The sequence below is a fragment of the Prosopis cineraria genome, unplaced genomic scaffold (assembly GCF_029017545.1).
Source record: "Prosopis cineraria cultivar Desert tree isolate PC_DT_omini unplaced genomic scaffold, ASM2901754v1 PC1, whole genome shotgun sequence".
Taxonomy (NCBI): Eukaryota; Viridiplantae; Streptophyta; class Magnoliopsida; order Fabales; family Fabaceae; genus Prosopis; species Prosopis cineraria.
The window spans coordinates 59,647,321-59,674,562 of NW_026555332.1; the positions used below are offsets into that span (position 1 = coordinate 59,647,321).

At 31.8% G+C, this 27,242-nt stretch overlaps 2 protein-coding genes across 6 annotated transcripts; one reads left to right on the forward strand and one right to left on the reverse strand.

Moving 5' to 3' along the window:
* The first annotated feature begins 978 nt into the window (after positions 1-978).
* LOC129303000 (uncharacterized) lies at positions 979-15,041 on the forward strand. The gene is made up of 8 exons (XM_054941980.1): positions 979-1,109; positions 7,830-7,908; positions 8,025-8,165; positions 13,605-13,863; positions 13,992-14,170; positions 14,264-14,344; positions 14,429-14,779; positions 14,867-15,041. The coding sequence occupies exons 1-8, from the start codon at positions 979-981 to the stop codon at positions 14,966-14,968; spliced, it is 1,323 nt and encodes a 440-aa protein (XP_054797955.1). The 3' UTR covers positions 14,969-15,041.
* On the reverse strand, positions 14,977-27,242 carry LOC129294143 (aspartic proteinase 36-like). Of its 5 annotated transcripts, none has more exons than XM_054932312.1 (11): positions 26,807-27,235; positions 26,434-26,676; positions 25,931-26,060; positions 25,515-25,762; positions 24,528-24,752; positions 19,995-20,157; positions 19,849-19,922; positions 17,106-17,196; positions 16,222-16,297; positions 16,063-16,134; positions 14,977-15,338 (listed from the first exon to the last, which is right to left on the reverse strand). In XM_054932312.1, the coding sequence occupies exons 2-11, from the start codon at positions 26,649-26,651 to the stop codon at positions 15,181-15,183; spliced, it is 1,455 nt and encodes a 484-aa protein (XP_054788287.1). In that variant the 5' UTR covers positions 26,652-26,676; positions 26,807-27,235; the 3' UTR covers positions 14,977-15,180. The 5 variants fall into 5 exon arrangements, 4 of the variants coding, with proteins under 4 accessions (XP_054788287.1, XP_054788277.1, XP_054788268.1 ...); XM_054932302.1 differs by having other exon boundaries at positions 26,794-27,235; XM_054932293.1 differs by having other exon boundaries at positions 26,434-27,235.

Genomic DNA, 27,242 nt, shown 5'->3' on the forward strand with positions numbered 1-27,242 from the left:
CGTGAAAAAGGTGACCTAAACCCCACACCAACCGCCAGCCCTTCCACCCCCCCCCCTCCAAAAAAAATCATTTATTCCTTATAATTTTAATTTAATTATAATTCAATTTCTAAAGTTTTGATTAAATTATAAATCAGTTTTTGAATTTTATCTCTTATAATTTAGTCTTTAAAATTTTAATCTTTTAAGCATTAGTCTTTATATTTTAAAAAATAAAATTTTAAAAATTAAAAATATTTTAAAATTAATTATTAATATTTTAAATTATTAAACCATTTTAATCTTTATAAATATTATGAATATTAAAAGTTTAAAATATTTTTAATCTTTATAATTTTATTTTTTTAATATATGAGAATCAATATTTAAATGTTAAAATTTTAAATATTAAATTGTAAGAGATAAAGTTCAAGAATTAATTGATAATTGAGTTAAAATTTTAGAGGTTGAATTATAAGAGTTAAAATTGAGAGATAAATTATAATTAGTTAAAATTGCAAAACATCCAAGAGAGGTACCTAGCCCAAAACTAAGAAGTTAAAGGACAACCCAGGGGCTTGAGATCTGGGGCTCTCTTTCTTCACTCGGATCCTCAAGAACTCCTTGAGGCGTCGTGTCATATAGAGTGAGGATTGCTGAAGATCATATTTTTAAGACGGAAGTTCTCATTACATTCCTAAATCCCAAGTCCCATGCAAATCTAAGACCATTCAGCGCAGCCCATTCCTCAGCTTCATAAGGACTACATTTATCCAGAGAACAAGAGAATCCAGCTAACCAATGTCCCCAAGTTTAGTGGTGCTCGCTGTCAATGTAGCTTTCCCAGTGTTGAAAATGAAAATTTTTCTTCGAGCTTATGACGTCCAAACCGCTCCTTTTCACGCAGGAGGAGGAGGAGGAGGAGACACTTCTCCCACCTCCCTCAGGCTTTAACTGGGGTTGTGCTGGAGTGGCGTAGAGCCCAGTTCTAACAGTCCCATGATTCAGGAAATTGCGGAAGAATACCCGTTCGAGCGTAATGCTCGTCTCGTTGGCAACGAAAGTTGCACCGCAGGCGCCATCTCTAGACTTGGCTGGCTGGTTTCTGGAGGGATATTGGCCACTGGGGCGTTATCCAAGGAAAAAAGTAATTTGGAATTCTAGATCAGCCAACTTAAAATTAATGACCCCCCCCCCCCCCCGATTCCCGACACGTAGTAATTGTGTGTGATTGATTGTTACAAGCAAAGCGTAAATGAAGGCGAATGTGCCTTGGACTGGAGTGGATAATTTGCAATAGTAAGCACGCACTCTAGCAGCGAAAGTATATGGGGAAATGACAATTAAGGATTCTATAAGACTATTAATTATAATAAAAGGTTATAAATTATTAAAATTCTAATAATAAATTATGGTTTTTATTTATAATTAAAAATATAAATGAGTTTATAAAATTACTTTTGAGTACTCAAATTACTATTATGAGTTAGGATTGTTATTAATCTCAGTTAAGAAAACTAGAATTTACATTGAGAAATGAGATTAGCAATGGTTCTAACATATAATAGTAATTTTAGTAATCCCAACCTATAACACTTGGATCCTGATTTTTTCAATTAAAATTAACAATAATCACAACTCATGATAGTAATTTTAATAGTGTCTTTTCTTGATTTTTCAAGTGATTTATTTATACATTGACAAGTATGCAAATTCATAAGTGATTAGTTTCATATTCAAAAGTGTTTTGGGCAAATTTTCAAATGGCTATCATATATACATAGATCTTTTTCAAAAGTTTACAAGTGAATTTTAATTTCATATTAAAAAATAACTCATTTTTAAATATAGATCTTAGTTTTTCTAACTAAGATTAATAATAATCTCAATTAATCACAATAATTTCAATAGGTTTTTTTTTAAGTGAGAATAATTTTATAAATTCACCATAGTCCATTATTAAAATTTCAATAATTTGGAGTCCCTAATTACAATTAATGGTCTTATGGAATTCTTACTTGTCATTTTCTTCAAAATATAAAGATGCCTTTTTACCAATTTCAAATATAAGCCACCGATAACTACATTAGATATTGAGAAAATAATTTAAAATATTAACTAATTAAATTTTTTACCAAAACGCAATTTTTAAAAAAATTTATCCTTATTAAATGATTAGGTAAAAGAGCAAATTACCTTTTAAATTATAGATCCAGAGTCATTTAGGATCCTAAACTCATTTTTTGTTGAATGTTCCCCTTCAATTTTTAAAAATTGTTTAACATAACCCCTATTATTAATAAAAATTAATTTTAACTGGTAGTTGATAAAAATGAAAAAAAAATAACTAAAAAATTACAGAAAAAAAAGAAAATTTTGTTGGTTTTTTTTTGTGATTTTTGAAATTATTTTCTATCAACTTTAGTTAATTAATAATTAAAATTAACTTTTTTAATAGTAATAATTAGATTGTACTATTTTTTAAAGTTTTAGGGAACATTGTGTAACTGTGTAACACCCTCAATTTGATAAATAAGGAATAACTTATTTTATATAAAACTCACTAAGTTAACAATGGGACCTCAATAAAACAACGTAGGCTTTCTTTCAAGTCTATAAATCATTTCCATAATTAATCTCAAAAAATTAAATAGATAAAAAATACCTTAATAAACATATTATCGCCTAGCCCACGATTCAATAAAAATACTTTTAAAATAATTGTAGAAGACCCAAAATACCATATTTATTAAAATGTTCCCAAAATTAATAAAATAGTAAATTAAATACTCAAGTCTAAATTATGGCAATAAATAAAGTAAATTGAACAAGTATGATATAAGACAATTGAGTTATCGCCCACTTTCTAGTGGCTTTTCTTGTACTCCAATAGAACCCTCACCTAAAAATTCTAAGAAACACATGAGATTTAATATCTCAATAACAAATAGATACTCTAACCTATGCAAACAAATCAATACAAACTTAGTTCACAATTTATATATATAAGTACTTTTGCAATTTCGTTTTGCAAACTAATTTCACAATTATGAGAATATAGTTTTTACAAGTAAATAAGAAAGTTCACTTATTTAAAATGAGGGTTAACATGTATTTTCTCCTTATACTTTTTTTAAGGAGTGCTGGGCACTCTGTACTAATAAGTAGGACATTTTTTTTCTTAAATTATTTTTTAAAGGAGCAAAAAACTCCCTCCGTTAGTGATCCCGTTAACAGATTGGATATTTGATCATTTAAAAAATGGTTTAGGAAAAAATGTCATTTATTATATAGGGTGTCCAACGCTTTTCGAAGGAAAGTATAGAGAGAAAATGCACTTTAATCCTAATAATAATAACAGTAATATTTTTAAATAAATTATAAAAAATGACCTTATAAAAAATTAATAATGATTGAGTTCTTTGAATATTTTAAGTAATTCTCCATAAATTTTTTTGTCAACAAATGATCCTTTTTCAAAATATTACACTATCTAAATTTATTTTTTTGGTATTTTGCAACTTTGCATTAAAAGGGAGGGGATGAACCTCCAAATAAATAGATAAAATTAATATTATCTTCTTAAATTTGTAACTTATTTTTTTAATTTTAAAATTAAAAATATATTACATTATATGAAAATACCAATTAAAAATAAGTAATACTTCAGTTCTAAATATCCGTTAATTTGACATTAGTTAGCCAAAAATATTACATAAAATGACATAAAAATTTAAGAGACTTTATCAATATTAATTTTTTTAAAAGATCATCTTATTAATAAATATTAAATATTTTAATAATATTTATTAAATTTTAGTTTAATAATAAAGGAGTTCAAAGATAAATTAGTATTAAAGGACATGCCAGGCTAACAAAAAATGATAGAGTTAACGAATTACTAATGAAAGGGTATTTTTGCTCATGAAAAGTGACTTAAAGAAAAATGATTCACTTATTAATATAAGTTATTTAGCGTTTCTTGAAAAAAAAATATAGAGAAAAAAATACAGTTTAACCCTTAAAATAATCAAACAAGTGATGCAAGCCCTAACCCTCTTTATAGCCCTCCTATCCTTCTTATATTGATAGGCAGAGTCTAGATTGAAGATATACTTGATCAAAAGTGTATTGTCTAAAGAGGTAGACTCTCTTTCTTAAAAAGAGGTGCCTTATGTCACATAATTTTAAATTAAGAAAAGGGGCATTAATAGAGAACTATCCATCGTGCACTAAGTGAAGATATACCACATGACTTTAATAAAATAATAACCTCCCTTTATATCTCCCATAAATCACAATATCCACCCTCATATCCCTTTCAACTGTATCACATTTACAAGATTATAAAACACACAATCATATTTGAAAGGAGCAAAACATATTTCTTATATAAGTTTAAATATTTACAAATATACTTGAAAAGATTTGAGTAATAATATATAATCATTTATCGTCAAACTCCAATCCAAAACACTAACATAGTTGAAAATAATCAAAATAATATACACATCTCAAGAAAATGCACAAGCATGCTAGAAGGTTTAAACACATGTTCCAGTTTTGATCCAAGCAACTAAACAAGTCTTCAATGGGCACGACCATTCTTTTACAGTTCACACATAGATATACAACAATAAAAATCAACAGTTTCCTAATACACTTAAGTATAAACTATTGTTGCCTCTTCTCCAAACCAAAACTACAAGTGCAAGAGCGCTTAATGCTATCAGCTGAAATGTTATTCCAAAATTTATAATAATAAATGTAATTTATTAATACATCTATAATATAATTTATCTATAAAAATTAACTCTCATGGTTCCTATCGTTGCCCATTAAATCACTAAACTTATTTATCTCCCGACTTAAATTGATTTCTATGAACTTTTATTCTTTTTTTTTCCTCTATAAATTTAATAATCAACTTCTTATACTCAAATTTACCTTTAATCATTATTTTCGGCTTATTTATAAATATATTTAATACCTAGAGAAATTTTCCATGCCTTTAGAATATAAATCAGTTGAAAATTATTTACCGTCTCTCATAACATTAAATCTAACTCTAGAGCAATTAAAATCAGCCATATAAACTCTTAATGTAATATTTTTAGCTCTTTAAATAGCCCAAAAATCATTTGGCAACACCTCAAAAATTTAAAATCCATCTAGCTCTGTCTTTCTTTTCCTAATTAGAACCCATAAATATAAAAAAAGGAAAACAAGAGAATGAGCTATGGCCAGCGCTGGTTTTGATATATATTTTTATTTTTTATTACTTATTTATTTTACATCTTTTAATTAATTTCTTTTTTTTGTTTTTTTAAAACTTTATACATCTAAACGGCTGGTGTGAGTTTATATATTTTTCTTAAATAAAAAAAATCTATTATTTATATAATACGCTAAATTGAAACACTATCTTAAATTCTTTTACTTCATCTCATCTAAGTTTATAATTTTTTTTATCTTTTTTCTAAAAAATATATCTCTAAATCAATTTAGAGTAAACTGTATTTATTCAATTAATTATCTAGTAAAATCTAATTACCAAGGAATTTCATTCCAATCTTATTTAAATTCAAAATTAAATGATTGGAATATTTCACGTTACACAAAAAATAAGTTTAAAATCTCAGACGTTCCTAAACTATAATTTAAAGATCAATTTACTCTTTTACTTTAAATGATTTATCTTCCTTTACAGTAATTTTTTTGTTGAGCAATCTAATAAGGGTTATTTAAAAAATGCATTCAATGATTCAAATAATTTAAAAATTTACTCGTATATCCCTATTTGAGAGAAGTAACAATACAATAACTATATATGTTTGTGTGTGTGAGATTTGGGTATTTGTCAAGCTCAATTAAAATAACTCATTTTTTGCATTATACAGATTCGAATCCGAGACCTCGTATTTTATAATGACTAGTGACTTGTTTATTCTTACTCTTCATTTCATGTCACAATAACATTCGATTTTAAACATCAATTTGTTATATTTATGCCATTGAAATTTTCAATTAAATTATAACAAGGCATGATTTATTGCATTGCAATAGCAATAAAAAATAATTTAAGTGAACAATCCATTATTTGCAAAAATCACACTACTCTGTTTTTAAATATAAAATAAATTACTATATATTTCTTTGTTTTTATTTATAATTAAAATTATAAATTTTAAAAAATATTTATCATTTTTTTCAATTTTTCTCTCATAAAATTAATGTTTATTTCCACCGTACAAATTTGTTTAATTAATTACAAGGATAATTTTGGCTAATATTTTTTAATTTTAGACAAAATTATTATATTTAACTAGCCTTTTTAAATTGTATGAATTGACTATTTTTCTGTATATTTAAAAACATAAGGAGCATATGCATATGTGTGCGTAAATTAATTATTTTTTTATATTTAAAAATGATAGGAGAGCGGTGTCAATGAAAACATAAAACATTATATTTAATTCTTTCATTTTTGAACTTCCAAAATTTTTCTGGCAAAAGAAATGAATTGAATCTGCATTTAAATAAATTTATAAAATTATAGTTTAAAATGATGCAACACAAAATTATTGTAATTTCCCTACCATGCAATTTAAATTAAGGGTTAAAGTACATGAAAGTATTTACATTGGTGTCCTAAAATATTAAAAAATATATTATTTTTTTAATAATTTTTTAGAATCATATAATTTTGCTGAGTTAATAGAAAATCATATTCCCTCCATTAAAAAAATATAAGATATTTTTTAAAAAATTAAATGTTCAAAAATATAAAATATTTTTAATTTTTTAATGTGTAATTTTTATTTTTTTTAAGTGTCTCTATTGATAATAATTTTATATTTATTATAAAGTATTTAATAAAAATAAATATAAAAAATAAAATTAATTTAAAAATAAATAATTATTTTACTAAGAGGTGATATTTAATTAAAATTATTTTACTTTTTTTTTTACGGAGTATAATTTTGCTTTGAGTTAATTGAAAAGACAAACGGTGTTTGATTTGTCATATGAACCTATACAATGATGCCACGTAATCAAAATGATCAGCCTAGTTGATTTTTTAATCCTTTTATTTTCTTTTACTTTTTTGACTTTTCAACTATAGACATGGCCCAAGGAGAGCGGACCTTGGAGAACTCTCATCAATAAAAAAAAAAACATTATATAAAAGTAAATTTAGAATTTAATAAGCAGATTTTATTTTAAAAGTTAAATTGTTATTTAACTTTTTTTTTTGAGGATCTTTTTAATCCTTTTATTTTCTTCTCTGGAGAGCGCTCCTCGTCTCTCTTTTTCCTTCCTTTGCAGTCGTATCTCACCGTCTTCATCCTTGTGATTTCCAGATCTTTGCCTTGCAGTTATCTTTCTTCTAAGCCTCTATTTTTTCTGTGCCTTTATCTTCTTTTCTTCATCTTCTTCTTTATCACCTGTTGCTTCTTTCCTCCCTTTTCATCACCACTTCCCCACCGACTTCATTCTCCTCTTTCACCGACTTTGTTTTTCGTTTTCTTTAATTTGTTTTTCCTTCTTCTACTCTATTATCTCCTTTCTTGTTTGATCTTATTTACTTTTTTCTTCCATGTTTTGTTTCTTTTTCGCCTATTTACCTTCCTCTACTCCCTTTTATTTTTGTCCCTTTTTTTCTTCTTCTGGGTTTTCTGCTTTTCTTAATCCCTTTTTATTGCTGTTTGATGCCATGTTTTTGGTGTCTTGTGGATATCATAAAATGAGTAGTATCTTTTGTCTCAGGCTACTCTTTATGGTGTTTCTCTGGTTTTTGGGTGTCTTGTAGGCTTTGTTCTAGTTTTTTTCTTTTGTTATTTTTCCAGGTTTTATGTTCGTCTTGTGTTGGTTTGCCATGCTGATATCTGTTGGTTGCAGAAGCATCCCTGGTCTTTGGATTTTGGGGTTCGAGTAGCAGAGCTTTATGAGAACCTTTGGTTCTCCTTTCAGTGCCTATATGGCACCCTTATCCAACTCAGTAGATGTTTTCATCTCATGCTGATGGATCTTCTTCCTTCCAGTCCAAGCTAATGTTTGCTTTTGCTCGTCTTTGTCAGGTTGGGCTGTTGGTGTTGGCTGCAATATGGGTGTGGGCCGATATCTTGTTGGAAGACGTGGCAGTGGTCAAAAGTTATCCTGCGAATGTGGCATTAATATGTGGGGTCCATCAATTACCATTTTAAAAAACTAAATTTATGCCCTTGCGAGGTGCGGGAATATTTTACTTTTTAAAAATTTAAATTAAAAATATTTTAACATTCTTAAAGTAAAATATATTATTTTTTTATTTTATCTTAATTATAAATGTTTTTTATTTTTAAAATTTATATAATTTTTTTTAAAATTAATCATTAAGAGTTATAAAATACAAATATATCTTTTATTTTTAAGTTTTCATTTTTTAATCATTGACTGACAATTACTATTTTTGATATATTCTTTTAAATTTTATTTATATTTTAAATTTATTAGTCATACAAACTAATTTATTTAGTATTTTATAAAAAAATGAATACATATTCTATCTTTTAAAAAATGTAAGGCATTTTTAATTAACTTTCACTTTAATAAAATAGTTACTTGTCTTTAAATAAAATGGTTACTTGTCTTTAAATCAATCTAATTTTTTTCTATTTGCCCTTATTTAATAGGTGTTTTACTTTAAAATAAATATAAAGTAATTTTTTAATATGAGCACTTTTGAAAAAAAACAGCAATGATTATACCTTAAAAAAATTAAAAATATCTTATATTTTTTAATAGAGTGAGTATATAAAATTTTTTTGTATATCTAACACCATTATTTCACTAAAAATTTTATATTTACCATCAATTTTAAGTATAAAATCTTATATAGTCTTTGAAAATATAAAAATCTTATTATTTTTTATACCTTGTTTAAATTTCTAAAATTTATAAATGTAAAGCCCACTCATATTTTTAATGGTAGGTTTTACACACACTTTTTTAAATCACACTACTTTAATTTTTAAAAAATTAAATTTATTAAAATATTGCATTCTTTCTATTATTCTTAGAGCTTCAATTCACACTATGTTTAAAATATTTGAACACATAAAAAATTTATAGCTAAACATGACTCTTAACACTCTTATCTTTTAAGTTTATTTAGGCTAGTTTAACTATTCTAAATTATCAAAAAATATTTTATTTTATTTTTCTCTTTATTGAATTCATACACTGCATTTTTAAATATCTTTTTTGTCCAATTTATATATTTAATTTTTAAAAAGTTACAAAATAAATACATGTAAATAATAAAAAAATATTTTTTGGTCATTTTAATGATTTTTGGACAACATTTATATTTAAATAGAGATATTTTAGTCCAACATAAGTGACTTAATTATCAACTAATGGTTAGATGGATGAAAATAAAATATTAAAAATAAAAGAAAGACTTGTATTTTATAACTATCATACTAAAAAATATTCATATAAGTTTTAAAAAATAGAAGAGAGTTATCATTAATTAAGATAAAAATAGATAACATATCTTTCTCATTTTCAAATATAAGTTTCGTATGTACTGTATCCATCTAAAAAATAAAAAGAAAAAAAATAAAGAAAACGTTAGATTCAAAACAAATCTTTTTTTTAAAAAAAATGAAAAAGCCAGATGGTACCAATTTTTTTTAAAAAATGAGAAAGTTAGATGGTAACGTGGATCTACAATCCATCCGACAGTGTTATAATAGTACAAGATAAAAAAAAAAAAAAAACTGGAGGCATTTTTGGTAAATCACTGTTTATTTACTATTATAAGACATCCCAAACTTATATAGATATAGATGCTAATGCAACATCACATCCTTAAATTATTTAGGATACTGATTGGCTTTTGTGAAAACTTTTGGATAGATAGAAGTGTATTTTAACACTTAATAATGATGAAGTCATGAAATTTTTTTATGATATAAAGTTTGGTTAAAGTGTATTTTTATTCTTTAATTTTATATAAGGTTTTAGTTTAATTTGTTAATTTTATAAATTATCTTTCAATTTTTTAATTTTTAGTCTTAAATGATTATTTTTTATGTCAATTTTATTATTTAAAAAATAAAAAAAATTTAATATTTAAAAATTTTGTCAAAAAATTTTGTTAATGAAACTAACATATCATAATTAAAGGATTGAAAAAAACTTGTAAAATTAAATGATGAAAATAAAAAAATTTATAAAGTTAAAAGATTAAAAATATATTTTAACCTTTGGATCTCCATTCAGTACGATGAAATAATTTCTTTGAGATTGGAAGAGAAATGAGAATAAGAGTAGAAATGGATTTAAAAAACATGTATGGCAATATAATTTTTTATTTAATATAATATAATGATAAAAGACTAGACTACCTTGAAGCTAAACTACCATCTGGCTAGTTGAATAACCTGGAAAACTATCTATCGAACTTTCAAAAATCATTATGACAATTTTAATCCAAACCATCATCATCAACAATCTTACAAATTATAACAAACTTTCATCAACGATCAAGAATTCAATATCAGAGAAACAAAAACAAATTCAAGCAAAGCTTTGGCAATTGGGGTGTGGTGATCAACCAAATCCACGAGATCTACTAGATAAATACTTTGGCCAAGATACAAGAGGGAGCATCATCGAAAACGATAAAGACAAGTTTGCATATGATAAACCAATCGAAAATATTGAAAATTTATTTACTTGCATTGAACATTGAAATTGTTAATAGATTGATAATAAGAACTTAAAATTATTTGTAAAGAAGAAGCCGTACATATTAGCTCAGCCGAACATCTGCACATTGTCAATTCTAGCTTAATCGAAAATGTGTGCTCATAGATGTAAATCGCTGAAGGGAAAGATCCGGATGCATGAAAGCTGAACCTTGAAGGCAAAAACTCCCCTCCTCTGTACTCTAACCGGTCAGTATTCTATCGCCTTTGTAACCGCTATCACCTTCAACGCCGATTAATCTTATCCGTCAAGTCTTCATTAATGGCAATGATGTTGCATCGAACTCCCTCACCCCTAGCTTTTTGTAGTCGTTCTCGGACAAATATTGGGTCTACGGGAAGAAGGCTAGACAACAAAGAGTCAATCGAGAAGAAGGTTGGACAGCAATGGAAAAGAGAGTTTGCGGCTGGATATAAAGTAATCCTTACTAATTCACAAATAATTTTAAAACCAAGCTAAATGTATGCCTAATACATAAGGATTATCAAATTTTCAAACTTGTAAAATATTTCAATATATATACTTTTACAAATCACAATTCTGAGTAAAATAATTTATGAAAATATGAGATATATTTTTATAACAAAGTATTTGTATTTAAATTTAAAAAGAAAAGCTTATTACATCAAAATACGAAGGTGCGCCGTGACACGTTTCGGCCATGCATGGCACATTGCACATTTTACAACAATTGAGTTGTTAAATGATAGTTTTTAAGATGAACTTTCAACGTATCTCGTTTCTCCTCTATTTTTCACTCCTTAGTATTTTCAACCAATTTTGAGTCCATGTCACTCCAAAAAGGTATCATATGCTTATGTAATGGTATTTTATTCTAATTTGAGTTTATTAAATGACCTTTTAACTATTTTTAAATTATAAAAATTTGGGATTCTATTCTTACAAAATTACAAACTTGGTAATCTAATTAGATTAGTTCAATAATTGTCTTGAATTTTGTGTTAATTGTAAATTAGTAAGGATGATCTTACATCAAGTCCCTCCAAATATAATGGGATAGTCACTTGTCAAACAAATGAAGCAATAAATGTTAACATATTTAGGCAAGCCATCTAGCTTCAAGTGATGACCAAACTATGTGGATTTTCAATTCATTACTCCTCTTTTAGGCAGACTCCTCACATAATTATGTAATGCTCAAATACAGCATCTCATAACATGCATATATTTCCACAATGTGGGCATGCCTAAAATAATCATAGCACTCATCATACCATCACATGATAATCACAGCCTCACGTCACAATTCATCATTAAATTCCACTTTGTCATACTCTCATACATAATCACGATTTTCCCATTATTCATTACAGTTCCTATTCACAATTTACAATACTAATCATTTAATATTTCATGATTTAATCACACATATGGCTAAGTTAACATAGCAACAATTAATCATTGTACCACATTACTTCATATCACAAGTTCAAAACACAATCAACTCTTAAACAAGTTTATAAGCCAACATTGATATATGACTATTAAAATGTCACACACCATACTTGCATTGGGAAATTTCACACATTTCAAAAATAGTTACAAGTTTTGAAATTAATTAACATACCAAAATGTAAGAAAGATTTCTCCAATTATCTCAAATCTTTAAAGAGTCAAAGATTTACCCCTTAAATACACACTTTTAAAGCTTTACAAAACTTGAACAGTTCAAATTATGACTAATCTACATTTAATTATATTAACAATCATCAATGTCCTTATTAGGATAATTTTCAATATCAAACTTAACACTTTCAAACTCTCAAAATCATAATCTCTCACTTTTAAATATATATATTAGGTTCATTAACTCACATTAACCTTATTGTACTCCCGACCAATCATTAATGATATTACATTATTCCAACTACCACATTTATTGTGGATTTTTTGTGCATTTATGGCTCCCTTCCAACTACTCAAAATGAGTAAAGCCATAAATACTAGGTTTATATTAATTAAATCACTTTTATTAATTATATTTAAGTTAATAAATTTGGACTTATAGCCTTATAAGTCCAAAAATTAGCTTCCATAGCAAATCTTAACTTCCAAGCTTAAGAAAAATGGAAGAGGAAGGAGGATTTAGGTTTAGAAAACTTATCTCTAATATTTAAAGTTTCACATACCTCCTCAATGATGACTCAATTTGTACCCTAATAGAGCTCTTGAGTTCCTCTTTCTTTTCCCTTTTTTTTCTCTGACTTTCCATTTGTTTCGTGTTTTTATTTTTGTAAAAATGCGACCATCACCATGACATGTGGTACAAAAAAACTTGAATCAAGTTTTGATGACTAGTGTATCATGACATGTGACACAGAGTTATTTTTCTTTATTTTTTTCCCATTTTATGGTTTGGGCAGTCCAACTTTGCCCCAGACTCAATTTTAGGGCTGACATCACTATTTAAAATATCCATTAGCTCTTTGACCTCGTTTAACTTAGTTAATTAGGGTTAATTTTTCTAATATCTTACATAGAGAACAGCTATGGAAAAGGCGTCAAAGGGAGATGCAAAAGTTGGAGGGATAGACTCGTGAAATTAAGGCAAAAATGATAGGGTAGTTGTGTTCATAAAATAATTAACTAAGAATATTTTTGTCAATAAAAATTTATTCCCAAGAAATAGATTGTATTCGTTTGGGAATTATCTCATTTAAAGTAATGGACCATTCTATTGGAAATGGTCATTCCTATATACCGAACGCCATTATCTGCAAATTTCTTACTTCTAAGAGCCCTGAATGCAATTTTCCCAACGCGATAATAGGTCATTTTTTCCCCTCTTCCCACCTACCAAACGAAGCCTTAGTTTTAATGAAATGAATGGATCAAAACTTTAGAATTTAGGGGCACTATTTGATGCGCAATCAAGTGAAGGCGCGGGAAAAAAGAGAGCCTCTAGTTCTGGACTTGGGGTAAACGTAATCCAAACAAGAGAGATCTCTGGCCGTGAGTCACAAGTCAGGCCGCGGAATGAGCAGAAATGTCTGCCCCTCTTTCTTGTTGTGTCGCCGTCCTCTGCCACCCCTTCCATCTCCAAGATCTGCAGGGCTCCCTCTTTCCTCTCTCATAATCATAATCACTCTTTTTTATTGCGAGGTTTCGCCACTCTTTCCTTTATTCTCTCTCTCTCTATTAAAAAAAAAAAAAAAGACTGGCCATTCTTAACCGAAAAAAATAAAAATAAATACAACTTGCCAAAACTGTAGGTAACGATTTCCTTGCAGTTGCCAATGATGCCGATAAGATTGTTGACGGTATCGACTTCGGTGAACTATGCAATGACTTCGAGTGCATCAGCAGCCCCTTGGTGGAATCTACATCAAGACAACTTGCTCGCGATATACTTGAACTTCGGGATGATAACAGAGCTTTTGCAACTTTGGCTATTTCCGTCAAATACAGGGTCCTTTGTTTAATTTTACGGATTATTTCCATTCTCATCAATTCATTCACGCATCCCATAATTTTGCTTGCTGAGATTCTTCCTAGTTTACAGGATCCTTTGAGGAGCTTTATTGGTCGCGACAAGTACAGAAGACCGCTATGGGCCAGGGATGCCCTGAACGATCCCTCTGTGGTTAGTCTTGGGTTCTTTCTCGAGACATCCGACTAACTTCGATGCGGAATACTTTTTAATTTTATGTTGGTTACATGGTCACAGAGCTTGCAGGAAATGGTGATGCTGTCGACCAGTGTACTCTGTATCAAGTGGACAATTAGAGGGAAGCCTAAATCTTTAATTGGTGGAGTGGCGGGGGATCTGATACTAAGGGTTACTTCCCAATTTACTCTTAACCAAATTAGTGGTCAAGTCATTGAGCATGAAGAATTCTGGGATTTATCTGCTTCGCCCGCTGTTGCTCAGGTATTTTTCTGGACATCCCGTGCGCTTTTTGCTGCCGTTGAATCTGGAAAAGATTTTCTAGATATCGCCAAAGACATGAGTAATCGCCTTCCAACCAAAAAAGGCGACATAGAGATTGATCCAGATCCATCTCCTGATCCAACCAAGGTGACTTTTCCTACATCAACCAACTCATCACACTTTTCTAAGCTCGTTCTTAAGTTTTAACCTGACGCTATCAGAAATGTTTTCCAGTTCTTCCAGAGGGACGACAGCTTTCAGCGAGACGCATACCAGATTGCACTATTTCTGGCAGTTCTTTATTTTCTAGTTCAATTTCTGAGGACAACTTTGTAAAGCCTGCCTTGTCAATACTAATCTATCCAAAAATTATCATAATAACTAAAATTGCAAGCCTGTATTCCTGAGATTTACAGTTACCAAATCAATGTCACCCAACACAAACACCCAGTTAAACCGAACCAGCAGGGTAGAGAATAAAAACGCTCGGAAGTTCTGGGAATTCTACTTACAATACAGCCAAACCAAATGAATGCCATCGCTCCATATTAAAAACTAGTTAATAAACTATTTAGCATGGTCATTAGTAATACAACGAATGTCAATATCCTTCCGATTAACAAGGCGGAAATTGAGGAAATATTGTGTGCGCCGACTGTATACACTGCTCCAGTTGTTTCGTCCTTCACTTTAATGCTAGAAGAGCCTAAAGGACAATAACAAAAGGTTAAAAAGGTCATTCTTGTAAACGCAAACATGAAAAACAATAATCATTTCAGACGAGAGACATGATAGCTACAGCAAATGAAGATGATTGGCAATTGGCAAAGCTCAATTAAATAATAGGTTTACCCTAATTAATATTGCTTATTTTATTCCACAATGTGCAAGAGATTTCAGATACTCCTGACATATTTGTATTTGCTACTTCACATGCTTTCTTTCCCCCATGATTTGACCATGTTGGTCTATCCTGTTTAGTAAATATGCTGATTTATCTGTTATTTGTTTGAGAAACAATGATCGAGTTACAACAAAGATCTAGTTCAAGCTAAATTCTGCATGAACAAGCCAAAAGCGAACTGGCTTGATTAGCATATTCTGACCAGGGGTCTTCAGAGAAAAATCTGCTAAGGCGGTAGAAAATAAACTATAATGCTTGCAGATATAAATTAATTATTAATGAACTTATATATAAAACATGAAGTGCTGCGAACAAAATTATTAAATTCACAATCATGGCATGGTGTCACAAGGCCGTGACAATGGGCTGCAGAGAGTGAATGTTGATTCTCGTCAAAGAGAACTCAAAGAAAGATCTAAGTGGATATAAACTTAATTAGGCATATTCGTAGATGGGGACACATTAAATCATAACATAATAAAGGAAAATGAGAATTTGATGAAAGGTGACTTGATTCGTTACTCACAATTGAATTCTGTCCATCCAATGGCCATATTTTCTAGATCATATATGACGAGTCTATTTGAAAGTACCAAATCTGTAATCAGAAACAATGCAAAATAAATAAATAATATTAGAAATCACTGCGTAAAATTTGTTCGAGACGTTTAATTCTAAACTGTACCTCCGAGAAGAGTCATATCCTTTCCGTCCTTAGTTTGTGCCTCACTCTTCTGCCACCCAACACACCATACATTGACCTAGGGCACAATTAAGGACAAAATCATATCCAAAGACATCAATAAAAACAACAGTAAACTACTCTCCCGTCTCGAGAGAGATGTCTTGGTCAACATAAACTCAAGGATAAGATTTATTTCATTTATAAAAAAAAAATAACCTTTAAAGAAATTACCATAATTTTCAAAATTTTATCGAATTCATGGAAATTCTTACGTTACTGATATGTAGTCAATACACGTGGTATCAAGGAACTTAAATATCATTAGTTATTATCTTATAATTGGATTAATTTCTTTAAAAAAAATAATTTGAAAATACTTTCTGTTTCTTCCCAAATTTATTTATTATCAGGTAATTTTAAGGGAGAGTAACAATTGAAGACCTTGTGAGAAGATTAATGTAAAATAAGAACTTTTAAGTTGTAAATATAGACGTTTGAGTTATAAATTTCAAAGCTTCAGATCCTCATTTTATATTAATATTAATTTTCTTCCAGGACCCTTAATTGTCATTCTCCCTAATCTTAAACTTTGATATATTAAGAAATCAATATCGTTATATTTTCATCAGAATGAGTGTGATTGTTATTTATTTAATTTATTTATTTATTTTTATTTTAGCGGATCTATGGGTACATTCTTAAAATAGAAAATTAGAAATAATAATCATTTAATTAAACATCTCTTAGGGAGGAGAATATTACCCTAAACAATATATTAAACACACCAGCAAGTACTAAATGCAAAAAGTGCATCTTGCTCCCTTGCATGATCAGCCCATTCCTTGTCACAGGGGAATAAACATGAATGATAAGTTTCCACTTACACGGATCTGGAACAGATAGTCGTGCGGATAAACTGTCAGAGAGACAGATTCCTCAAAATGAAACTTGACAATTGGAAATCCATCATCAACACTGCAAGAGAACAATGGACAAGTAAAGGTCTGGAATGTGGATAGTAATTTTGCCTCCTTGAACTAATTAACCAAGGAAAAAACTTATACTATCGGAATGTTACCACTTACCAGAACATCATTTAAACAACAATCCATGCCCAGCTACAATTTTTTTAAAAATCTTGAAAATCATTTTTCATCAGACTTTTTATTTTGTATATGTTGCAACAAGAAAATCAGATAATTCTCAGAATGTAACCATATACAGCAAGCTCAATAGTTACTTGCCAAAGAAAGGAAATACGATAAAGTAACTGAGAAGCTCAAAACGGAATGACAAGCACCAAGAAGTGAGATCGCAGAATAAATTTTCAAGAACTTGCTTCCAAATTCCAATTCCTAATTTTTGTCTGTTAACATAAATCACATAAAGATCATGTGTGTCAAATAATTTCAGATTGCACTTCAATGAGAACCTAATTAATGAAATTCAGGCCAACAAATTGCTCTACGACATAGTTTAATTCATCCCCAAGTCAATAGTTTGACCTATAAACGGCCCCTGCTGTCTTAGCCGAATGTCACTAACAACTCTTATCTGTTTTGCTTGTCCATCTATACAACTTTACTAGTATATTGAATCTTTTATGGAATTTAATTAAGAAAGAGTGTGAAGGAGAGAGATAACGAGAATCAGAGAGATTGAAAGAAAGAAAAATTTGAACACGCAATTCTTATTAGAAATCGAATACTAACATAATTAAAAATAACTTAATCAGGTATGCTATTGCCTCTTGTTTACAGGCATTCTCTAATATTTTAATCTATCCAAATTATACTAATATAATCAAATCTTATCTAATCGTCGTAATAATAGAATATATCCAAATCCAATTTAAATCCTAACTATGACGGCAACTAATTCTTAATTCTTCTCTTATTTACAATCACATATCAATATCCCTCCCCTAAAAAATTCTTGCCCTCAGTCAATTATACAGAAAATTGTATCAAACCAGACCCCAAAGCATCCTACTTAAATTCCATCTGAACCAAGTCAACAAGAACGGACATTGATGGCAAGGAAGAAACTAAAATATATGTCCTCATTGACAAAGTAGCCGCTAATAGTGACTGAGACTGAAGAACAAGCATTGGTAGAGATCTTAGAGCAGATGATAGACTGCAAATACTAGTTAGTAACGAATCCTGGTTGAAATAATCTTGGGACCCATGAATGAAGGAACTGGCGTTGACATCACTCTCAACTACCTAGAGATTTTGGCCCTTTTTGATAACACTGTCACATTTTTCTTGGGTGCTGGTCAAAAAAGACCCGCCATTTTCTTGAGTGACAGAACCTTCTCGTGTCACTGGATACATATCTTGGATTGATGGTAAGGAAGACCCATTTTCTTTGTGATCGGCCAAAGCTTTTTGCCTCCTTCACAGCCTCCCAGTCATCAGTTGTCACACAAGGAGGCTACCTCCTCCTTATTTCTTCTAACTGTCAGCCACACTCTGAAGTTTCTCCATATCAAACCCCAACCCCTTTGGTCTGAGGAAGGACAGCTCCGATAAAACTGCTATGGAAATTGGTTGGGAAAGAGAAATGGGGGAGAGAGAGAGAGAGAAGACAAAGGAATAGAGAGTAAGAGAATAATTTGAATAATTCCAGTCTTATTGAATCACAGATCAAATCAGGTATGCTGCCCTTATTTATAGGCATAAGTCCTAACAGATATAAATCTTAATAGATACCCTAATTTTATCTAAATATTCTCTTGACATCCTAATCTATCCAAATCATACTAATATTATTAAATCCCGTATAAATCCTAATTATAGAATAATATCGAAATCCTATTTGAATATATTTAAATCCCAACTAATATACCAGTAACTAATTCTTAACTCTGCTTATTTATAATTACATATCAGAATCATATCATTGATAACCATAACATTCAAGTAAATGTTGTTCAAATTGTAACCTGACATCATCAAAGTGAGGAACCCAACATGGGTATGGGTCATATATAGGTGAGAAAGAAAGGCAAGTTCCATACCAAAAGCAGCAAGTTTCACATAAGACAGAAAATGAATAGTGCCTGGGAGGGTGGCGAGCATGAGAAGGCAGGAGGGGCAGAAATGGAAATACCCAGAAATAACTAACTTTTACATGTGAGTTGCAAGGTGGGCGTGTGGAGGGGAAAACTGAGAGGAGAGTCTTATTGCTGTGATACAACCTAGCGAGTCTAAGGAGAATTTTGAGAATTTGGGACCCTCTACAAAGGCAGGAATCTTTCTGGGGCCACCTTCTTTTCCTTATTTTGATTTACTCTCTGTACTTATATAGGGTCATTCCTTCCACTCTATTATCAGAGCGGAGGCAGTAGCTCAACATGTATTTATAAAACCTGGGTTTTGAAAGTTCCATCACACATCCAATGGACCAAAGGACCAAGAAAATGAAGCTTAGTTTATCCAATAATTCACCCTATATCCTTTGTCTCAAGGAAACCAACAATGATCAGGGAAAAAGAAAGAGACAATACACCTTAATATCTACATATAGTAACTAAAGCTGCAAAAAAAATAAGTGGAAAATATAGTAATTTCTTAACTTTCCACATGAAGCGAGAGGAAGTGGCAAAGATTAGTATCGTACTTTCCCGTATACTGAAAACAAGTAAACTGATCCTCAACCAGATGTAGTTTCAGTCCAGGCTGTTGAGCCATAACCTAATGTTAAGAACAATCATGAGTCTCAAAGTAAAATAATTGATTCAATCAAAGCTTAAAAGGTACAATTACCTTGGTCATTAGTTGGTCATAAACTGTATCAGGAAGATATGCCAAAGTTGTGCCACTATCTATAACTGTTCCCCTCCCATTTCCAGAATCGAATATGTCAGTGGGAAGCTGTAAAACTTCCCTATCAACCTCGATATCCTTCAAATTCACATTGTAGTGTGCCCTATAATAGTAGACACAAGACAGTCATGACATCATTCTAAATCCAGTACCTGAACTCAATATATACATTATAATAGAGAAAAATGAAAGAAAGATAAAAATAGAGATAAACTTTCAGTGTTGTTGCATGACTTCAGAGCTTATAAGTGCATTAGTTTTCCAAATGGCCTAAATAATGAGTATAGATGAGAATCGCAGGCTTTTTGAAGGGGGGGTAACATCCCAAATTTTGATATTTGGAATTGATGTAATATGACAGGATAAAACAGTCAATTAGAATAATAAGTGAGTTAATTGCATTTCTGGAACACTGATGTACTTGTTGGAATGTTAGATAGCCTTAGGATTGGGCTAGGATGGTATTGGGCTAACCAAGCCCAAGATCAGGACCCAAATTCAGATGGGGCATACTAAGCCATTTGCCGCAGCAGATGCACCTTGCACTGCAGCAGACAGGACAGATTTTGAATAAATCTGCCACAAGTCAGTTCCAAAAACAAAGAAAAGAAAATAGGAGATAGAGAGAACGAAGGGAGCACAACTTAGGGGCTGCTAGGGGAGCTTCTAGAGGTGATTTGAGCTAGATCAACATTTAGGTAAGCTTGCTAATCACTCCTTCTTAACTCTCATGCAAATTTTCTGAAGTTTGGGAGTTGGAGTTCTTCTTTCATCTTTTGTTGGGTTTCGACTGAACCCATTAGGTTTATCTAAACAAATGGGAGTCAATTTGAGTTTCTATACTAAGGGTTAGTGGTTTCATTATGTTCTAGTGATGGGCTCAAGGGTTTACACAAACCCTAGGCTAAAAATGGGATTTTGGGAGCAATTTAGACCATAATTTAGTGATTTTGAATTTATGGAAGATAAATGGAGCTAATAGAAGGTTGTTGGAGTTTTGATCATGCTAACGATAGAAGTTAGAGGGTGTAGGTAGATAATAATAGCTTAAGAGTCTGTATGTTAAAATTGGAAATTGATGATTAGTGTTTAATAATGTAGATTATTGTTGCTCAGATACCCTTTAAGCAATTAGAAGCTAGAGAAGTGTGTAATTTCCACGGGTAACCATTTTTGGTGACAAAAAAATTGAAGTAACTGGATGATCTAATATTTATACTCACTTGTTTAGATGTTTGTGAGTTTTGTGAAATATTAATATGTTGTTTTAATATGTAATTACACATATAGAAGCACATTTATGGTTTTAGAAAAAACTTATGTGAAGTGGGAATGATTTGAAAAGCTATATATATAAGTAGTTGTGGAAATGGTTTCATATGCTGATAATGTTCATAGTTGATCTTGAAAATGATGTTATAAAATGTGAATATTAATACATTGAGAAAATATGTTATGTTGCATTGTGTGATGGTATGATCATATAATGAGAGGATGAGAGCTCACCTTGGGGGGATAGTTTTATAAATTTATATGGTACTTATCGACACCATGGGTGGCCCTAGTGTTCAGTTTTTCTTGTATGAAAGTCTCAATACTATCATGAGTGGTGGATTAGGCATATGACACCTCAAATATTTGAAAAGAGAGAATTTGTGGTCCGAGAATAGGTGTAAACCACCTTTGGCCGAGCTGTTTCCCATAATTGGTAAGTTTGGACCGGTCTACTCACATAGACTTGATCCTGTTGAATTTTTAACCCCTAGATTTGGTTAGAGATAACGCAAAGGAGATAAGGCTAGTGTGAAAATCATGCAGTGTATGAATATGAATATGTGCTTGTATGCCTTCTTGATCAACTAACTATTTTACAGCCCACTTTGCATGCTCATTTACTTTCCTAACTTGCTTATAGATAGATTAAATTACTTAGTTACTAACACATTGTTCTCACCCCCGTGATTACCATTTTACTAGTGAAGGCTCTTCTAAGGACAAAGGGGAAGGCAGTACAGGCAGGGAGCAGGCAAGCTACTTCCTCTGTAATACACTTATTTTCATTAATGTGTAAACATGAATATATGTGCTATAATTGCCGACTTAGGACAAACATTATTTTAGTTGCACTTGCATGAATCCATTTATGTCATTTTGTTGCATTTTGGCCTAGATTGTTGTAATTGTGATTAAGCTTCTGTGAGAAGCTAAAATACCAGTGAAAATACATGATAGATATTACTTAATATGTTCTTGGTGGATTGTGGCTAATGTGATATCATATAATGAATGATGATGCTATACCTCCCTTTTTATGCAAAGTATGGGGTTTGGATGATCAAAATATGCTTGGTATGTTTGATTGATTGTGTGATGGATTCATCAAGTGTATATTGGTCCTTACGATGTGATTCAAGTGTTGTTTGGGCTTTTGGCACCTTTGGGCTTGTTGTAAAAGGAAAAGTGATCATTTTCTACTCAAATGTCGTTTAAATGGTGTATGTCAAACTAGTGCCATTAGTTAGGTAGTTCAATTAGCTATGTGATGACACTTAAATTACTTAAATCGAACGTCAGATGAGAAAACAGTGCACGTAGGAAGTTCATTCCGAGGTGCTGTCATGACAATGTCTGCTCCATGATGGATTGTCCATAAATAGGTGGATTGTCCATTTTGCCCCCATTTTGATATTTTCATCCTTATACTTGATTGCCATGCTTCCGTATTGATTTTATACATTATTTTATCACATGTTTGAGCTCAAACATCTTCGAAAGGGTTTTCTTGAAATCCAAAACTTTATGAATGTTTTTATAGATGATTCAAGTTTAATCCTTTACTATCATGGCAATCTAAGCTAAGGATTTATTTAATCCTAATTACCATGATAGAGTATTGTGATGTGCTCTAGTAATGTCAAGGCGGACATTACAAGAGGGATATATAGCAAGAGAGGCAAAATGGACTCTCAAGAAGGGACACTCTTGAGACATCTATTTGAAAGAAGAGAGGTCTAGCCTAACAAGTGGATGAACCAGCCAAGGAATGGGGGCACAAAAAGGTAAGGTCTGACAAGGCTAATAACCTTGTCAGTGGATTTGATGGTATATGAGACATAACGGAGGTGTAAGTGATGAAAGCCAGAGTGTGATATTGTGAGGGAGAGTACCTGGTCTTTTGGACACTGGATCTAGGTAGAGGGAGGGGGAGGTTTCTTCTTTCCATTTTTTTCTTTCTGCTTTCAGTGTTTTCCTGCTACTACTGTGCTTATTGTGTAAGAGTGTGATTTCACTTACTGTTTTTTACTTCATCATTAACGTGTGAGCTTTTTGATCACAACATCGTCTCCCTTTTTTCACCAAAGACAAGTATTTTGCATTAAATATAATTCTAGTGTTGGAAATTCATCAATTGGTATTGGTATCACGGATGCCATTTATTGGATATGGTCAATGATCAGATGGAAGAGTCAAAAATTCTGAGCATACGGTCAAAGAGATTTGAAGGAAGCAAGAAGAGCACTCTGACGAGGTCGTAACAGTCAAACTTTCAACATTGAGCTACAAGAGCAGTTGGGCAGTTTTCAAACTACCTTCAATGCTGCTAACTAGCATGTGAGACAAAGCCTCAGAACATGCCAACAGGACCAGACTAGTTGACACAAGCAGGTGAAACTGAGGAGGATAGGAAAAACAGCACTGAGCAGAATGATGCCAGGAAGTTTCAAGATGCAAGCCCTATTTATTTTTGGGAGAGGGTCCTGCAGGGTAGCTATTCATGCTGGAGACATACTTTCCAATTACTAGGGTCACCAAGAAAGAGTGTAGTTCTTCAGAAAGCTATAAAGGAGAGAAAGTCCAACTCCAAGATTGCGAAAAGCAGAGGAGGAGCAAAACATGGGTGAAACCACAGCTCAAACTGTTTGGCATGAGTGCACTGATTATCCCAATCACTGGGGGATTTCGCTAACAACAAAACAACAGACACTAAGAGTGGAGAAGAAATCAAGAGCACCTAAAGAAAGATTACCATCCCAATAACTACTCCAACTAGCAGCGTTGGTAGTGACACCACTAGAAAGAGGTCGTCTAAGGCTTAAATGAATAGGAGAAGAGAGTTAGAATAGTGTTTCAAGTGTGAGGAGAAATTTGGTTGGCCCAAATAAAAAAAGTGTAAGAACAAGCAAATTCACATGATGGTGGCTAAAGGGGAGGAGCTTACAGAAACAGAGGAGGAGGAATCAACAGAACCAATTACAGAAGGGGTTAAAGGGATGGCTGTAGTGAAGCTGCCTATGACTTCAGTAGTAGGGCTAAAGGGACACAAGGCTATGAAAATGGTTGGAAAAGCATAGGCGGAAATGGTGATAGTTCTTATTGAGGGATACCATATTACCATCATCAATTAATGACATCCTATTGATCAAACTTCATGGCAATGGGGAAAAAAAACAAAAGACAACATACTACACATACTGTCCAGAAACCAAAGGTGTTGTATTGACTTTTGGCTCCACCACTTCCCCTAGGGCAAAGATTCCACCTCCATGAATATTGTCAAGGCAGTGTGAAAATATTTTTTTCACCTTCCTAGATGCAGCAAGTTGTGAAAGCACAGACGAATTTGCTTGACCAAAACCAAGTATTCCATCAAGAGCTTCATTAGTTGACCCCAATGCCCCAGATTGTTTAGCACCGCACCTATCAGGAAAACAAAACCTCAGAAGTCAGAATACGTCTAGAAAAGCATCCAGATATAATATTGACCTTTACGGAGCTAAGTGTGTTGTGACATTAAAAAATAAACAGATTAAAGCTCCCAGTTATAAAAGGAACAGCTACGAGGAAAACATAGTATATGAGGGTTGGGTCAACTAAAGTGGAAGACAAAGGAGGAAAAATTGTATAGGAAGATCGTGTGCATGTTAAATGGGAGGTTGGAAGTGTTTTTGAGCAGAACATGAGCAGATTTCAGTAAGAGAAGTCTCTAGAAGCATGTGAGGGAGTTTGAAATTGGCGTCAACAGAATTAGTAAGGATGTAAAAAACTATGCACACAAAACATTATTTTACACAGCCTGACTTGGGTTCATGTCATTGCCTCCAGTTATTAAGAAATGAGTGATCCAAAAGGAGTTTTGCTATACAGCAATAAACAATTAAAAAAAAAAGGACTCAAAGACAAGCAAGAAAAGTGAAGTAAAAATAAACGCAGAATTCAAAATACCCCCCAAGAAATCTAGACAAAGCAGTCAAGTAATTACAACAGGAAGTTATCCACAAAATATAAAGCAATTAATTCAAATAACCATTCAGAAATAACATCAATTCCCCTATGAGAAGCAAGAATGAGAACTAATAATAGAATTGAATGACATTGCACAAGACATAATTGAAGACTAAAAACAGCTGTCAGATGTCAACATAGTACGACTCTAATGGATAATACTTCTCTGGTTCTCACCCAAAAATCACTGTGCTATTTGCTGGAGAACTATGAAGATTACCATTGACCTGGTTAAATGTAAGATAATCCTTCACAAAGTACCCAGTTGTGGAGCTTCCATCTCCATAAGTTACACTATATGGACAGACCACATCAGGCTTGCAACCAGCAATTGGACCATCATATGTGTCAGAGCAAAAATCTTCCGCACATGAAACCAAATCTGAAGTCTTGGAGACCTTAGGGTCGTATAGTGTCAACTCTATCTGTAATACAGCCATACCACTTCGAAAAGGGTTCAACATAATTTGAAAACGTATGTGATTTTAAGAATGTCAATCTGAGGTCTGAAGAAGCATGCATTAAATGTCATACAACACCATAGTGCTTTCGTTCAACCAAAAAATTGGAAAGAGTGGAATGTAGATACATACTCCAAGATCACTTGTCCTCGGACATGTCACGCAGTCAACACAATTAACCCATAGGATGTCACTTCCGGTATCAACTTGCACGTAGTAGTCCTTTGGAGGAGACCCGAGCCCAAGTTTCGTATAGTACAGCCTATAATCAAATGAGCATCCACATCATGATGACAATAGTTTTCCGCAAAAAATGAAATCACCAAATTAGTACACAATATTGTTTTCACGGATCCATCCGTCCCCCAACAAGGATAGTTGGAATTAGTGTATGAGGCCAACCCATCTCAACAAAATCTTTTCTAAGATCAGAAACAGACGTATGAATTAAGACCCCTATATGCGAGATGAAGGATGAGTCTACACGTACTTAATCGAAGTAAAAAGAGAAAAATATAGGATCTTTGCAGCCAATTAAACCAAGCAGATAGGGAAAATAAAAAAGAACCAGCTCCAGATATGACCTTTGCGCATAGAGCGAGAGAGAGAGAGAGAGAATCGATTAAGAAGCAAACCCTGTTTCGGAAGGTTGCCCATTGCCGCCAAGGTTCAGATCCACCGCAGAGAGATATCTACCTCGACGACGAACATCATGAGCTTTCATTGCACTCAAACTATTTTCCTGGCCTTTGAACTTGTGGTGGACCGGAAACACCAAATTGCCGTATGCAAACCAACAAAATTCAAAAACGAATATACCAACTACCAGTGGTCCTCTAAGATCCATTTTCATGAGCAAGAAATCTCGGCACAAGTAGCTTCAATAAAAAACAATTGGAAAAAAATAAAATAAAAGAATAAAAACAGATCGAATAAATTCAATGGAATTCAAATTCGATTGAAAAGTTTATTGAAATATTTTTCATATTTCTAACAAAAATCCATTGCCTGCCCGGTTGAGGTAAGGGTGGTGAAGTGTGGAATAGCAACGAGCAAGCAAGCTAGAATGAGAGCAAACAGCGAACCGAAAATCTGGAGGCAAGTCGGCAATCGATACTTTTCTTTTTCTTTTTTTTTTTTTTTGGGGGGGGTGTTTGGAGAGAATTTCGCGATTCCAACGGCAAACGCGTCTAATGTGAAAAATCGTAAACAACGTGCAGGGTCTTTTTTAATTCCTTTCTCTTCTGTGGTTTGCTGCTTTCCTTGCCAGAGTTTCTTCTCTTTCTCTCTCCTTCTGTCCCAAAAATTCTCTCCGGGAATTATTCATGCATGAGGCAGTTGACTTTCACCTGTGACGAATTGACTTCCGTCCTTATTCATCCCAACCCCCAAATCCTATCTCGTACGAACTCGGAAATCACAAAGGGTACTGATAAAGTCAAAC

Excerpts from the sequence above, each read along its gene's own strand:
- LOC129303000 (XM_054941980.1), top strand. The coding sequence starts at position 979 with ATGATTCAGGAAATTGCGGAAGAATACCCGTTCGAGCGTAATGCTCGT. Across the intron at positions 1,110-7,829 it reads GGGATATTGGCCACTGGGGC|GTTTTATGTTCGTCTTGTGT; the intron begins GTTATCCAAGGA and ends TTATTTTTCCAG. Across the intron at positions 14,171-14,263 it reads CTATTTCCGTCAAATACAGG|GATCCTTTGAGGAGCTTTAT; the intron begins GTCCTTTGTTTA and ends CCTAGTTTACAG.
- LOC129294143 (XM_054932312.1), bottom strand. The coding sequence starts at position 26,651 with ATGAAAATGGATCTTAGAGGACCACTGGTAGTTGGTATATTCGTTTTT. Across the intron at positions 24,753-25,514 it reads AATAGCACAGTGATTTTTGG|GTGCGGTGCTAAACAATCTG; the intron begins GTGAGAACCAGA and ends TTTTCCTGATAG. Across the intron at positions 16,298-17,105 it reads ACTATCTGTTCCAGATCCGT|GTCAATGTATGGTGTGTTGG; the intron begins GTAAGTGGAAAC and ends ATTGTGCCCTAG.